Source organism: Labeo rohita, chromosome 10, assembly GCF_022985175.1.
Source record: "Labeo rohita strain BAU-BD-2019 chromosome 10, IGBB_LRoh.1.0, whole genome shotgun sequence".
Lineage (NCBI taxonomy): Eukaryota > Metazoa > Chordata > Actinopteri > Cypriniformes > Cyprinidae > Labeo > Labeo rohita.
The window spans coordinates 22,670,831-22,685,351 of record NC_066878.1 but is presented as its reverse complement, the minus strand read 5'-3'; the positions used below and the strand labels follow the sequence as shown (position 1 = coordinate 22,685,351).

The window sequence follows — 14,521 nt, the reverse complement described above, 5'->3', positions numbered from 1 at the left end:
TTCTGCTTCCTCTCAAAACAGGCATTTTCAAAATGATCTGAGGACACATGAGACTGATATTACTTATTGTAAAAAGGGCCATAATAGGTATCCTTTAATGTAAATCCAACAACAGTTTTTCTTACTTGCTGTTATAATATCCAACTGTTTTACATTCTGCTTGTTTTCAGAGTTATGTCTGTGAAATAAATGTAATGTCTATTGTGTGGCACCATCTCATAACTAGCCTCATTATCAGCTTCATTTTTCAGCACACTCCCTTTAGTCCTATTGCTTGCTTTGCTAGTGCTTTCCTAGTGTTGTCCTGGCTGTTCCCGAGTATTTTTTTGTTTGATGGTTCCCTAGTGTTTCTGGTTTTGACCTCATTTATTTACCCTGGTTTCTGAGTTCTGGACTCGTCTACAGATGTACATAAACTGCATCCATCTGCATCCTGCAAGCTCAACTTTAATCTCTTGGACTCTCTGCATCTTAAATCTGTGTCAGCCCTGATACAAAATAATCTGTTCTTAATTACATCTTAAACACAAATTCTAAAAACAAAGGCTTTACACATTTTCTTCTAAACTTGTGTCATCTATACAACCTTTCACAGATGGTATACCTACAGATCACCCACAGTCTACAGTTTATAAACCATCTATGCAAAATGCAGGCTAAACATCATGAACAGGCTGAATTTAGTGGATGGGTTTATGATTATGAATTATGATCATCCTCTGTAGTGAATGGGTGCCGTCAGAACGAGAGTCCAAACAGCTGATAAAAACCTCATAATAATCCACAAGTAATCCACACCACTACAGTAGATCAATTAATGTCTTGAGAAGAGAAAAGGTGTGTTTTCTTAGGAAACAAAGCCATCATTAAGGCATTTAAGCCATCACTTTTGGCCAAAATTCAGGTCAATAATCCATAATAACGTTTCATCACCTTGTCTCTGACATCAAAATCCACTCACATATTTTTTTAGAGCTGTTTTGGCTTGTAAACTGTGCTTGATCTGTGCATATTTCTCTCCTGATTCAGAAATTTTTTTCACTGGAGAAAGCAATATTATGGATAGAGGACCCATATTTTAGCAACAAAGTTAAAAATGTCTTTAGATTGATTTTTTTATTATAAGCATGCGCTAACTGATGGACTGGAGTGGTGTGGATTACTTGTGAATTATTGTGAGGCTTTTATCAGCTGTTTAGACTCTTATTTCGATGGCACCCATTCAGGATCCATTGGTGAGCAAGTGATGGAATGTTGCATTTCTCCAAATCTGATTAAGAAAAAAACTCATCTACATCTTGGATAGCCTGAGGGTGAGTACATTTTCAGCATATTTTAATTTTGGGGTGAACTATTCCTTCAAGACAAAAGCTGCTGTGTTCACACTGCTTGATAATATCTATTATTCTCTGTTTTTCTATGACTTTTTCACAAAATAAATCAGAATCAGTGGAGGACATCTGTGCTAGCCCGTAGCACACCCGTAAGCTTTGCCCATGGATCACAGTGCCTCAGGAATGCTGACCAAATAAAAATTTGCATACGACCTGCTTCTCCTCACTTCACTTTGTATTCCCTTCACAATGCAGATTAACACGTTATAATAAAATTCTCAGGGGGCCTGTTCAGAGAAAAACTATTACTTATAATGATTAGATAACAGGCATGCTTTTCTGGGAATCCTTCAAATGACATTTCAGTGCCATTATAATCAATACACTCCCATCAGCATGTTACCAGCATCTCAAACACATTAATGCATCAGACAGTGATCGGATTGGACAATCTCTGCAATGCAAACTGCTGAACTGCTATAGTTGCAATAGAATTACAAGATGTTATTTGGCATGCACAACTTTATGCATTGCATGAATATTTTTCTAGCTGTTTCACCTTTGCACAAGGCTGATATTCACCTCTATGCAGGTGCAGTCTTGCATGCAATTAAAGAAGAGGTCACCTGCACGCTGCAAGGGACATCAAGACCACCGCAGTTGCCTCTTTCAGTTCTTAATGCACTACACTCTTATTAATATTTATAGACAAAAGACGCACACGGTTTACAACGTGTGACAGCTGATCCAGCTGAACGCCAGACCTCTGTATCACTCACAATGGTATAAAAAGGAAGGTTACCTCTCACCAGTGAACAGCATCAAGTGTCTATCAGTTCCTCAGCTGTAGATAGTAAGATGAAACCGTCACTGTGCCAATGTTGTGATACGGAGGAGTGAGTGCGCTGTAAATGCGTCAGTGCATCACTCTCGGACGCACTCGCTGCTGCAGCAACTTTGACATTGAGCGCTGCTTTAACGCATCGGGCGCTTACGTTTGTCCTGCGTTTTGCTCTCTGTCTGCGCGTCTCCCTCTCCAGCGTCTCTACTGTCTCTCTCTTTCTCTCGCGCTCAGCACGCGCCTGCTGAATAATGAATGAGCAGAGCAGCACTGGAGCTGCGTGGACGTTTCTCTCTCGTTCTAGTGCAATCAGGAACCGATCACAATGAGTCGAGCGCTTTGCTCGGGTTACAGCTCGCCTATTCAATCTGGCCCCCATCCTGCCTTTGTTTCCACTCTGGCAAACAAAAACGCAGGGGGTCAACAGTGAAATATTGAAAGCCCAGGGCATTTTTCTGCACATTCTATAGAACAATTAAGTTGCGCTACAATGTCCCGCTGTGGTCTCATTAGAGGAAAAGTTAAAAGACTTCAAGGCATCTGAAGAATGTACATCACGCACGTCTGTATAATCAAAACATAGCTCCTTCTCAGCGATATATCAAAGCCACTTTCAACATTTCAAAAACGCTTTATGGCAACACTTTATTTCAAGGTGCCCTTCCCTTACGAAAAATAACCGTGGTTTCATTATAGTAAAAGTGTAGTAACCAAAAAACAGCATATGCTGGTTAGGTATGTTTTGATACTGGTTTATGCTGGTCATGTTGCTGGTCAAGGACCAGCATAAACCATTGACCTTGACCAGTAACATGACCAACATAAACCAGCAAAGGACCAGCTTGAACCAGCATCAAAACATACCTAACCAGCTTATGCTGTTTTTTTCACCAGGGTATAACCATAGTTTCACTACAAATACCATGGTTAAACTATGGTTAGCATAGCAAGACCATGGTTAATTTGTGGTTACCATGGTTTAACTATAGTAACTATGTTTTTTTGGTTTTATTTGTAGTAAAACCATGGTTAATTTTTGTAAGCGTTGATAGACATTACATGCACTTACTATTATAATGACAATTAATTATGCATGGTGACTCTTTATTTTGATGGTCCCTTTTTAACATTCTGTTGACACTTAGTAATGTTGCACCTACATGTCAATTAACTCTCATTAGAGTATTAGTAGACTGTCTACTTAATATCTGCCAACTCTTTATTCTGATGGTCTCCCAACAATCATTCTACTGACTCTAAGTAAGCTTGCAAGTACATGTCAGCTTACTCTAACCCTAACCTTACCAGTCTACTAATACTCTACTAACACTCTAGTTAGAGTTAGTTGAAATGTAGGTGCAATGTTACTTATAGTCAACAGAATGTTCAAAAGGGACCATCAAAATAAAGTAAAACCATACATAATTACATGCAAGTAAGCCAAACCCTAATCCTAACCCTAACCATATAGTAAGTACATGTAGTTAATTAATATTACTTAGTACTTCAGTGTATAATTACAATGTAAGGGCACCTTAAAATAAAGAGTAACCTGCTTTATAATAACTTTAAGTAATAGGTTATTAGCAAAAGGTGTAAGGTGAATCTCTTAAAACCTGTCAAGAACATGCTCAGGTCAAATTTGATCCCAAAATTTAAATAAATAAATAAATGTTTGTACTGATTGTATTACAGTAGTAAAAGTAGTAGTAAAAAAATAAATAAATAAAACTTTCCCCATTTTCATGAGAAAAATTGTCATGAAAATGATGTCACAGTGCATATAATATTAATGTCTTACAAATATGCTTGATTTCCATGAAAAATAGCATATTCTTCATTTTCTTATGTTTGGTTTTGAAAATAAATATTACCTGCATGTTATTGTGAAATGCATCCTTGATGTTTACCACACTAGTAGTAACATAACAAAAAAGACATTGATTTATGTATACATATTTAAAATTATTTTTAAATTATTATTATTATTATTATTATTATTAATAATATTATCATAAAACCAGAGGTAAATTAGATACAAGTGTCCTTGAATATTGCTTGGACAAAGGTGGCATTAGACTCAAAAACATTGAGAACAGCTGAACTAGATCATTGTCACACAATTCATAAAAGTCATACATTTTTCATAACTTCCTAATTACTCCCAGAAAACAGCTGAGAACACAGTTTTCCCTAAATGTTCTAACAATTCTTAACACAAATTTTTATATAGAGACACACTATGTTGTAACTGGTAGGAGACAGATTGTCCATCTAAACAGGTACCCATTTAACATCTCACTAATTAATTTAACAGCGCACTGAAGTTATAAATACGGCAGATTAATAAAACCTGGTAGGAAACAAACCCATTGGCATCCTACTATGAACTATGTAATGCATTTGAAAGATCTTGCATGGAAATGCCATTCTGAGTATTGATTCCTGGCACTGATGATTGAAGATTACAGTCACATTATAAGCCTCAAATATATTAAAATGGATTTATATATTACAGGTGGCCCTGCGAATATGATCACCACGGTCTTACCAGAGGGTCAGCAGATCGTGCCGTGGCTGTAGGATACAGTCCGTTCTCTGGCGTCAGCAGCACTGAACGTGCCTTCTCACCGCCTGCAATAAAACATCACCAAACCAATCACTCATTTATGAAGTGCATTATCACAACCTAAAACAACCAGCCATCTATTCATCTATCATCCAAACCGTATGTAGGTTTGTGGGGATTTTGGATTAAAACAAGGTCATATATTTACTGTACGCCTACCAGCTGGAATCATGCCGAGGTATTAACAGAAAACTGTACTTCACAGTAATGTTGTCAACCCTGTAATAACTTGTTGAGTGAGTTATTTCAATGAAAATCTGATGGATGTTATCTGTGACTTTGTTGATACTACTAAATATAACATAAACATTAAAGAATACCTCATTGCTGTGTCATGGCACTGCATCAGCCAAGTTGTTTATTGCAAATGTGTTATTATGTTTATTTGTGTGTAATAGACATATTTTGAGGTTATTATTTAAATCAGATAAAGAATTTAGAGAGGAGTATGGAAGGTCAGCAGTGCTGTGTTTATAATAGCACCCCACACACAGGCTCAGGATCAAAGGTCAAGATAGTGTGGTGAGTTTGAAATGCTAAACATGCCGTCTCACACACACTATTTCCTATTTACGTACTAAATACCTGGCATTATAGGTTGTGAATCTGTACTTGATTCATAAAGGGATAGTTTATCTAAAAATGAAAAATGTCTTCATTTACTTACCCAGAGATTAATCTTAAGGATCATCTCTAAAACGCAGAGATTTTTAATGAAACCTGAGAGAAAGTCCATAATGGGTCATAAAGGCGCCCTACAGCAAATCCAGATTAATAAAGCGGCTTTATCCAAGTCTTATGAAGACAAACAGTTGCTTTATATGATGAACAGATTTAATTTAAGTTTGTTTAGATAGACTAAAGTCTTACAGGACATGAGTAAATGTTTGCAGAATTTTCATTTTTTGGGTGAACTAACCCTTTAATGCTATATTTCAGAAAGAAAACAAACTCTGCTAATGGAGGAGCTTTGATAAATAGCTGCGAATGGTGTTTGGTAGATTTAGTCAGCATGTTTTCAATGTGTGTTCTAGTACTTTCTCTCAAAGCCTGTTTGTAATCAGGTCAGAGAGTTTAGTACAGGCAGATCTGTCCATAATGCTGTTGCTATTATTCTCTGCTGCTGGTAAGTTTAATAGTGAGTTTCTTGTTTATTACATACACTTCAGCTTATGAGTTTAAAAGTAAGAAAGTAACATCTAAATTAAATTAATTCTGTTTAATCAGTTTAATGTAATTTAAGATTAAAATTTGAAGTTGAATTTAATAGTGTTTTAAGGTAGCAATCGCAGGTTACTACTTTTTACATTTTTACTTTTTTGGACTCATCAAATAATCTGCAGCATGTGTATTATATACAGTATTTTTAAATAATCTGAAAATGAACATATTGGTGCTGTTTTCCTCTAAAGCACCAGCAATATTTGTAAACTTTTGCAGCTGTATGAGTTTTGTCTTGAGCAGTAATGCTTCTCTCCATTTTTGACAAGGTCCTGCAAGTCCCGTAAACTCTTTGATTGCATGTTTTGCACATCCAGCTTCAGGACAAGTGAAGGACTCTTGCTTATGTTATGCTAAACATCTTTTGCAAGGAGTATATAAAGTGTATTGTCAAAGGTCAAATCTCATATTTCATGGCTCTGTGCTTCATATTATGCGTATGTCTGCTTGAGCCGCTAGAACAGAAGAGTCTTGTAAATAAGGCATTTGTCACTGGAATGGTTCATGTAAATGAGGAGAGGATGATAAGAGCCCAATGCAGCTGTGCTGTTTTTATTCTTGGAAGGCTCTCTGACTAATAACACATTAAGTCATTAACTTGAACGGCTTTAATGATGCTCTCAAATCCTCCTGGGTGGTTTGTACCTTTGAGTTCAGAAATTGTAATTACGACAGGTTGTGCTGCAAGTGATTTTGTTCTGAATAAAATATGATGTGTTGGGCATTTTAATATTTTATATGTATTTATACTGATCTCATTTTCGATACCTGGGAAGCTTTACACTAATGCAACAAAATAAAGAGTACATAAGGCTTCACATTAGGCATGTAGTTGGTGCTTTATCTGTGTTTTCTGTCATTTAAAGAAAAAAAAACTGGCAGTTACACTGTAAAAAGTTGCAACCTGCACTTGTTACTTTAAAGAGCTAGTTGTACAGTATCTAACTCAGAAAATATCGTTTTGTATTTAGGTTGATTCAATGATAAATAAATCTTGTTTAAAGGCACAATGGTGATCATGACTCTTGAACATTTCCTTTCCAACACAGTTTTTAAACAACTCAGTTACAACACCCCTATATAGTATTCACTATGTTACAGAAAACACGAGGATTAGGAAATTATTAAGACACATATGTTTTATACAGTTCGTGTATTTTAGACGATGTTAAGTAAGTAAAATGTCTTTCTAAATGCTGGTGTTTAGGGGTTATGAGGAAAGACTGTCAGTACTGTGTGTTATTTGTGACCCTGGACTATAAACCAGTCTTAAGTAGCACGGGTGTATTTGTAGCAATGACCAAAAATACATTGTATGGGTCAAAATGAATTTTCTTTTATGCCAAAAATCATTAGGATATTAAGTAAAGATCATGTTCTATGAAGATATTTTGTAAATTTCCTACCGTAAATATATCAAAACTTATTTTTTGATTAGTAATATGCATTGCCAAGAACTTCATCTGGACAACTTTAAAGGCGATATTCTCAATATTTAGATTTTTTTGCACCTTCTTGTTTCCAGATTTTCAAATAGTTGTATCTCGACCAAATATTGTCCTGTCCTATCAAACCATACAACAATAGAAAGCTTATTTACTCAGACTGGTTTTGTGGTCCGGGGTCACGTATGGTACTTCCTTAAAGGGATAGTTCACCCAAAAACTAAAACTAGTTAATAGCCAAACAGTTGATGGCAGCCACTGACTTCCATATAATTTTTTTTTTTTTCCATACTGTGTAAATCATGGCAACATTTTTCAAAACGTCTTCTTTTGTGCTCAACAGAAGAAAGAAGCTCATACAAGTTTGGAACAACTTGAAAGTGACAAAATAATGACCAATATATATATATATTTTTTTTTTTGGTGAATTATCCCTTATGAACAATGATCAGGCTGACAAGGTTGATTGTCTGATATTTAACAATTTTAAGATTATCATCACTGGCCAAAAACAATGTACAGTTTTGTTGTAGAATATTTTTTTCTCCACATGTGTCAGCTCTTTACACTTTAATCAGTGGGTAAATGACACTTTTAGAGTAAATTCTGAGTTTGTGGTGAAAGTGTTCATTTAGGTTTTTTTTTTTTTTTTTCAATTACGTTCATGGTCTTTATAAAGACATGTCATTGACCACCCTACTCTTTAGATACAATGCAATATGTATATTTTAAGCTACAATAGGAATTAAATGCTAATTATAAATGTTTGAATTAGTACATATTATGTACACATATTAGTACATTAGTACATATTATGCACACATAAGAATATCAAGTCATTAGTTTAGCTAAATGCTAATGTCAGATTCAAGTCAGTTTTCCAGTAAAAACATGTAAACATCATTAAAATAAAAAGGATTTACCTGATAAGCAAGACTGTTTAAGACTGTATAACATAAGCCTATTTAATATCTGTATGCTGTCGTGCAAAATTTAGCATCAGTATGTTTTTTTTTATTTTAATGAAATTTATTAATTTAATCAGCAAGGTCGCATTAAGTTGACCAAAAGTGACAGTAAAGACTTTTACATTGTTACCAAATATATATTTCAAATAAATAGTGTTTTTGAACTTTCTATGCATGAAAGAATGAAAGAAAAATGTAAAAATGTATCAGTTTCCACAAAAATATATTGTTTGTAACAATGATAATAATCAAAAATGTTCTTGAGCAGCATATCAGCATATTATAATGAAGACTGGAGTAACAATACTGAAAATTCAGCTTTAATTAGAGGAATAAGTTACATTTTACTATATATTAACATGCGAAATATGTATTTTAAATTGAAATAATATTTCACAATATTACTATTTATTTATTTTTGTAATACTATACCTTGGTGAAAAAAAGACTTCTTTCAAAACATCTAAAAGAAAAAAAACCTTAGTGCAATCTTTATTTTGTTTTAACAAGGTCTAGATATTTTTACTGGAAACTAAGACAAAAATACTATTCATTTGGAATATGACACTACAGTACTTCAGCTTTTTCAGTGGTTTCTAAACCTACCGATATGATGACTCTTACAAACCTGTAGCAAATTCAGATCTCCTCAGTGAGTGTCAGCCTTTAATTGTGAGCGGGGGAACAGATTTGGTGAGGGTTAAACTTGCTGTTCATGCAATCTGTGAAGCGGGGCAGATACATCAGCATATCTCATTCACGTCTGGAGAGATGAGCTCAAGACACAGAACCCTACTGAAGTTAGTGCTGCCCAGAAACAGGTGAGGGATGAGATTACAGATAGGGAAAGTGCTAGTAATGTCCCGGTGATGAAAATTAGTTAGAGAAAGAACCATAGCACAGACACAGGAGGGTAGGCACATTGGAAAAAATGCTGTTTATTGGACTAAGTATACCATACAAAGGAAAAATAAATAACTGAAAGCCAAAGTTACAGCAGCGCTGCTGGCAGTCCGTACTGGAGAGAGGGTGTGAGAGAGAAAAAGAATGATATGATACAGAAAGAGAATGTTATCATCATTAAAAAAGGTAAGCAAAGTGGAACAATTAAAAATTACACTTCAGGATTACAAAAATACAGCAGAATCTCAAGAAGCACAGCAGTAATTTCATGGCAGATCAGAGCTCATTTGGGAGCCACACCACCGTATTAAAGTCCAAAATTGAATTAAAACTGGCAGTTTGAGGCTGAAAAATCCTGATAGACAGATAACATTGACGCTAGCCTTACTCTGGGAGCAAAAATGGTTTATGGAGCTGGTATTCCTACATTGTGTAAACACAGTCAAACATTAAATGCTCAACCTTAAAGACCCCATGAATTAAAAAAAACGCCATGTTTGTTAGCTTTTGTTAGCTAGCGTACGCCTAAAAATGAACATTTAAACATGCATTTAAAATGTGCTGTGGAAAACTATTGATGACTTGTCTTGTTCATATGTGCGTAAAAAGTAAAATACTCATTAACGAGAATATCCCTCTGCCTAAATACCACCTGTCTGAAAAGTTTTAAAACACCAGCAAATCAATTAGCCATTCACATCAACGGTAGTTACTTGGTTGACGCATGTTTCGCAGTATCATCTTTGCTCAATGGAATTCAGTTCTGACATAAATATTTATAAATGCAAAGTGACTAATTATTGGACATCTGCAGGAAATTCAACACAAACTCATGGGAATTCACTTCTTTTGCACTTTTTGGTGAATTATATACACTCTTAAAAAAAAATAGAGGTGCTTTAAAAGGTTCTTCGCAGCGATGCCATAGAAAACCATTTTTGGTTCCACAAAGATCCATTCAGTCAATCTCTTTCTTACCTTTTTATAATCTGGAGAACCTTCTGTCACCACAAAGAACAGAAAGGTTCTTCAGATGTTAAAGTTTCTTTATGGAACCATTTAGACAAAAAAGGTTCTTCTATGGCATCATAAAGCACCTTTTTTTAAGAGTGTAATTACATACTTATATGATTGTACTCATATCTTATTTGTATGTTTTGGTAAGATCTGTTTTTTTTTTCCTAATACACGTCGATTTTCCAATGAATCGAAATGTTCAAAATTTATACGAAATCACAGAATAGTTACATTTTGTAATAATATTGGGTTGATGGTGCAGTTACGTCATTTAATTGCCAAAACTAACCAGCCAAAACCAGCTATTTGGCATTGGTGGGCTATGACGTTAACTAACTTCCTGCCCAATTTCCTGTTTCAGAAATTCCACAAACCATTTCATGGGGTCTTTAAGCCTGAAAAGGTGAACTGTAATTTTGTTTTGGCACTGATTACAGAATCAATTCAGGTACGACCTTAATACATCGCCTGTAGTTGATTTGTAGCTACAAGAGCACACTCTTATGAACAAAAAAGTAAAAAAAAAAAAAAAAAAAAAAAAAAACGTTCCAATAAGTTCTCTGTATCATGTCAAAGCATAATGAATGTCATTGGCCATTTTACATGAACTTTTTGGCTATTATTGTTTTAACTACATTTTTATTGTAAAAACAATTGACAAAAAGGCAAGATCTTGTAAAAAAAATCTTAAAACGTGACAAAAAAATGACATTTTAAATTTTCTACATGCAGTTATACTTACACTAATGATTTTTTTTTTCTAGATTTATCTTCAATCAAGTTTGGGTGAGATTCTTTTTACAATTTCATATTTCATATCTTTGTTCGTTTTAAATATAAGGTAAGCTGGCTTTTAATTTCCCCATCTGAGCATCATTTGTACAAAAATGATGTATTATGGCACTAAAACAAGTTCTTCTGTAAAGTGGCAAGACTTTGAAAAATGAATACAGAAACAGCAAGGCAGCTGGTATTAGTAAAAGAAGAATGATTTACTTTGAAATAACTATAAGATATGTCCTGTATGACCACACTGAGAAGTCTTCGTCTGTATGGTATTGAAGTGTGAATATGCAAACAATGTGCATATATTAAAAACACTTTCATATTTCAACCACTATAGAAATAAATGTGAATTAAACACTCATTTTGAGTGTAATATATGTACATTTCTTTTTATCCACAGGCATATTATATATGCAGCCGTAATCTCTTCATATCTGATTATGAATAATAAGCAGCAGTGGGCTATTCATGTACAATAGTAACGTTTCTTTAAACACAGATCTCATTCTTCATATTTTTCTCTCACTATATTCTTGACTTCTTATTTAACATCAAAGTTAAGTTGCATGCTTTGAATTCTAATGTCAATTAATAATTTTACTTAAAGATTTATTTGCTGGTGAGACATTTGTACAAATGGTAGATAATTGTGGCTTAAATAGCAAATAGATCCAAATATATCCAGCACCTTGTTTTCTTCCATAGTGCATGTGATCTAGAGTCACACCAGTGCTTTTCATTCCTTAAGAAGTGTATTTGCACACATGGCAGTATGGAGCTGATTCTGAGCAGCTCTTTGAACGTTTCAGCCGATCTGATAGCAGTCGAAGTGTTTGAAAACTTTTTATAGTAAGTCTGTTTAATATTCACTGTCTTCTTGCAGCTTAAAACATAAAAAAATGGTAAAAATCCTATCGTATATGAGGATACAGAGGCACAGAAGGGCAAATGTCTTTCAACGCAAATAATGAAGTAAGCATATGTACATTATCTCCACTTGTGTTGGGAAAAATAAATCTGGATCTGTAAACAAAAATATCTTGGACAACCAATGCTTATGGTAATTTGAAGGCTTTGTGAGGCTACTGGACAACATAATAATGGTCAAACACCCTTATGTTGTATGGATCTACTTTGTGTTTCAATATTGTATGAAATATCAAATGAGATTTTTGAGGCTCTTATGGACAATATCTTTGTAAATTCTATGCTACACCATTGTATGAAGTATATGAATTATCTATTATCTTATATTGGACAACTAGTTTTTATTTTTTGTACATTTACACATTTTTTGGCTTTTTTATTTATATTCCATCTTAAAGGATATTTAAATCAAGAATAATAAAATGGTTTAATGGGGTGCAAACTTTTCACAGACACTCTTAAAAATAAGTTTCCAAAAGTAGGTTTTCGCAGTGATGCATTTTGGGATTCCAAAGAACGATTCTTAAAGTTCTTAAAAGAACCATTTTTTGTCTTTATGTAACATTCTAATAATTCTAAGAACCTTTTGTGCATTTGAAAGTTCCGTATTAAAGGTTCTTCATGGAACCAAAGGTTCCAGTAGAACTTTTATTTTTTTTAAGAGTGTATGTTTTGGCAGCATCTTCACCTAAAGATGTTCCCTCAATACGCTGTTTGAGTCGTACAACCTTACACCAAGAGAACCAGATGATCTGTGGAAAATAGGTCAGAAAGAGTGAGAAGCGAACTTCTCTCACGTCACAGAGGTGGAGGTGCTGTTAGTAACAGGGTGAGATATGTTTGTAAGGAAGGCAGAGCCTTGGTGAATGTGCTCCAGGAAAGAGAAGTTGCGGGAGAAAGGTCACATGACAGCACAGCACTGGCAGCGTTTTTTCTTTTCAATACCTGTGGTTGGCAGTTCCTTGGTCGAGCTTTCATCTTTGCCTTCTGAAGACAGTTCAGAAGTATCGGACAGAGGCCGGCCCGACACAAGGTCTGCGGCGTTGCCGTCGATGGTGGAGATATCAGTGACGGTCTTCTCCCGAAGAGATTTCTCATCGTCCTCGTCGATGAGGACGATCTCAGCCTTGATGGTGCCGTCAAAGCCAAGCAGCTTCTTGGATTCCTCCTCGTCCTCTACGCTGTGGTATCCCATGAAGATCATGGTCACTGGTTTGTCGGCTGAAGCTTGTGGAGTTTCTGTGACCTCGCCTTCGTAGCCTTTCCTAGGGGATTGTTTTTTGTCTTGCTTGGCCTCTTTGGAGCTCAACTGTCCTTCCGACGGTTGGGGGTCAGCCGGTGTGACGGTGACCTGGGCGCCGTCACTTCGCTGTTGGGTCTTGCCGACTTGCTGCATGAGTTCGTCCACTTCGCCGGGGCCCCAGGGGTGCGTGCCGTTCTCCAGTGTAGTAGATCCCCCAGAACGCACCTCGTAGATCACTTTGCGGCCGTCGTCGTAGACTTTGACGCCCCTCTGGTGAACGTCCCGCGGGCTGACCGTTGAGGCTGAGAGGATCTTGGTGGCACCCGTTTTTCTGTCCTTTTCGACACTGATCTCCATGGCGTATAATGCTTGGGGAAGAGTGCAGATGATTGTGGGTTAATGTCTACTCAGTGTGGCCTATCATGCATTACTGAAATGTGGCATGCTTGTTATTATTGTGTTTTTCAGTGATGTCACTACATCCATGCAATATTTGTACAGTCTCATAAATTGGCATTTAAATCAGAGCCAAAAAACAAATTCAACCTACCCTTTGCACTGTTATTACGCTGTTGCCAGTAACCGCTGTATGCTGATGTAAGCTTAGTTGACGACACACTCTTGCATTTTTCTTGATTTTATGGAAATGCACCATTACTCTTATACTATACTTTGACAGATTGCAATTTTTGGAGTTATTAATAACAGCTTCCATTGAAAAGAAAACTGCTTGGTAAAATGCAAAAACACCCAGGGCTGTTTCTGAGGCAGCTAATTTGATTAATCTAAACCAGTGGTTCTAAAGTGGAGGCTTGAGAAATAAAAATAGGTTGCAGTACTAAACAATACTAAATGCAAATTATGAAAATTAAACTAACCATAAATTTAGGACAGCTAAAAATACCCTTTTGAAAAATAAGTATTGCATGTGCACGCATGTTTTTTTTTAAAATTCATAATATTAATTAAATAAAAGGGCACTTTTATAAGTTAAATGAATTAAATGTAATACCTTTCATCTTTACAAATGTGTAATTACAAATATATTTCAATAAATGACAAGTACATTTGGCACTTTAACCATATTTCAACAGATAATTAAAGTCAGTATGAATGTAAGTACACTGTAAAAAAAACAACAACTTAAAAATAGTTGTTTTAACTAGGGCTGTCAAACGATTAATCATGATTAATCGCATACAAAATA

General features: G+C 35.3%; 1 protein-coding gene across 4 annotated transcripts in view; it reads right to left on the bottom strand.

Moving 5' to 3' along the window:
• The window catches only part of LOC127171492 (A-kinase anchor protein 2), a 112,259-nt gene that overhangs the window by 44,277 nt on the left and 53,461 nt on the right, over nucleotides 1-14,521 (bottom strand). For 3 of the 4 annotated variants that reach the window (XM_051120171.1, XM_051120172.1, XM_051120173.1), the window contains 2 exons: nucleotides 13,017-13,682; nucleotides 4,727-4,809 (listed from right to left, as the gene is read on the bottom strand). In XM_051120171.1, the coding sequence (XP_050976128.1) occupies nucleotides 4,727-4,809; nucleotides 13,017-13,682 (749 nt within the window). The remainder of the gene's footprint in view (nucleotides 1-4,726; nucleotides 4,810-13,016; nucleotides 13,683-14,521) is intronic. The other variant, XM_051120174.1, reaches the window with a different exon arrangement.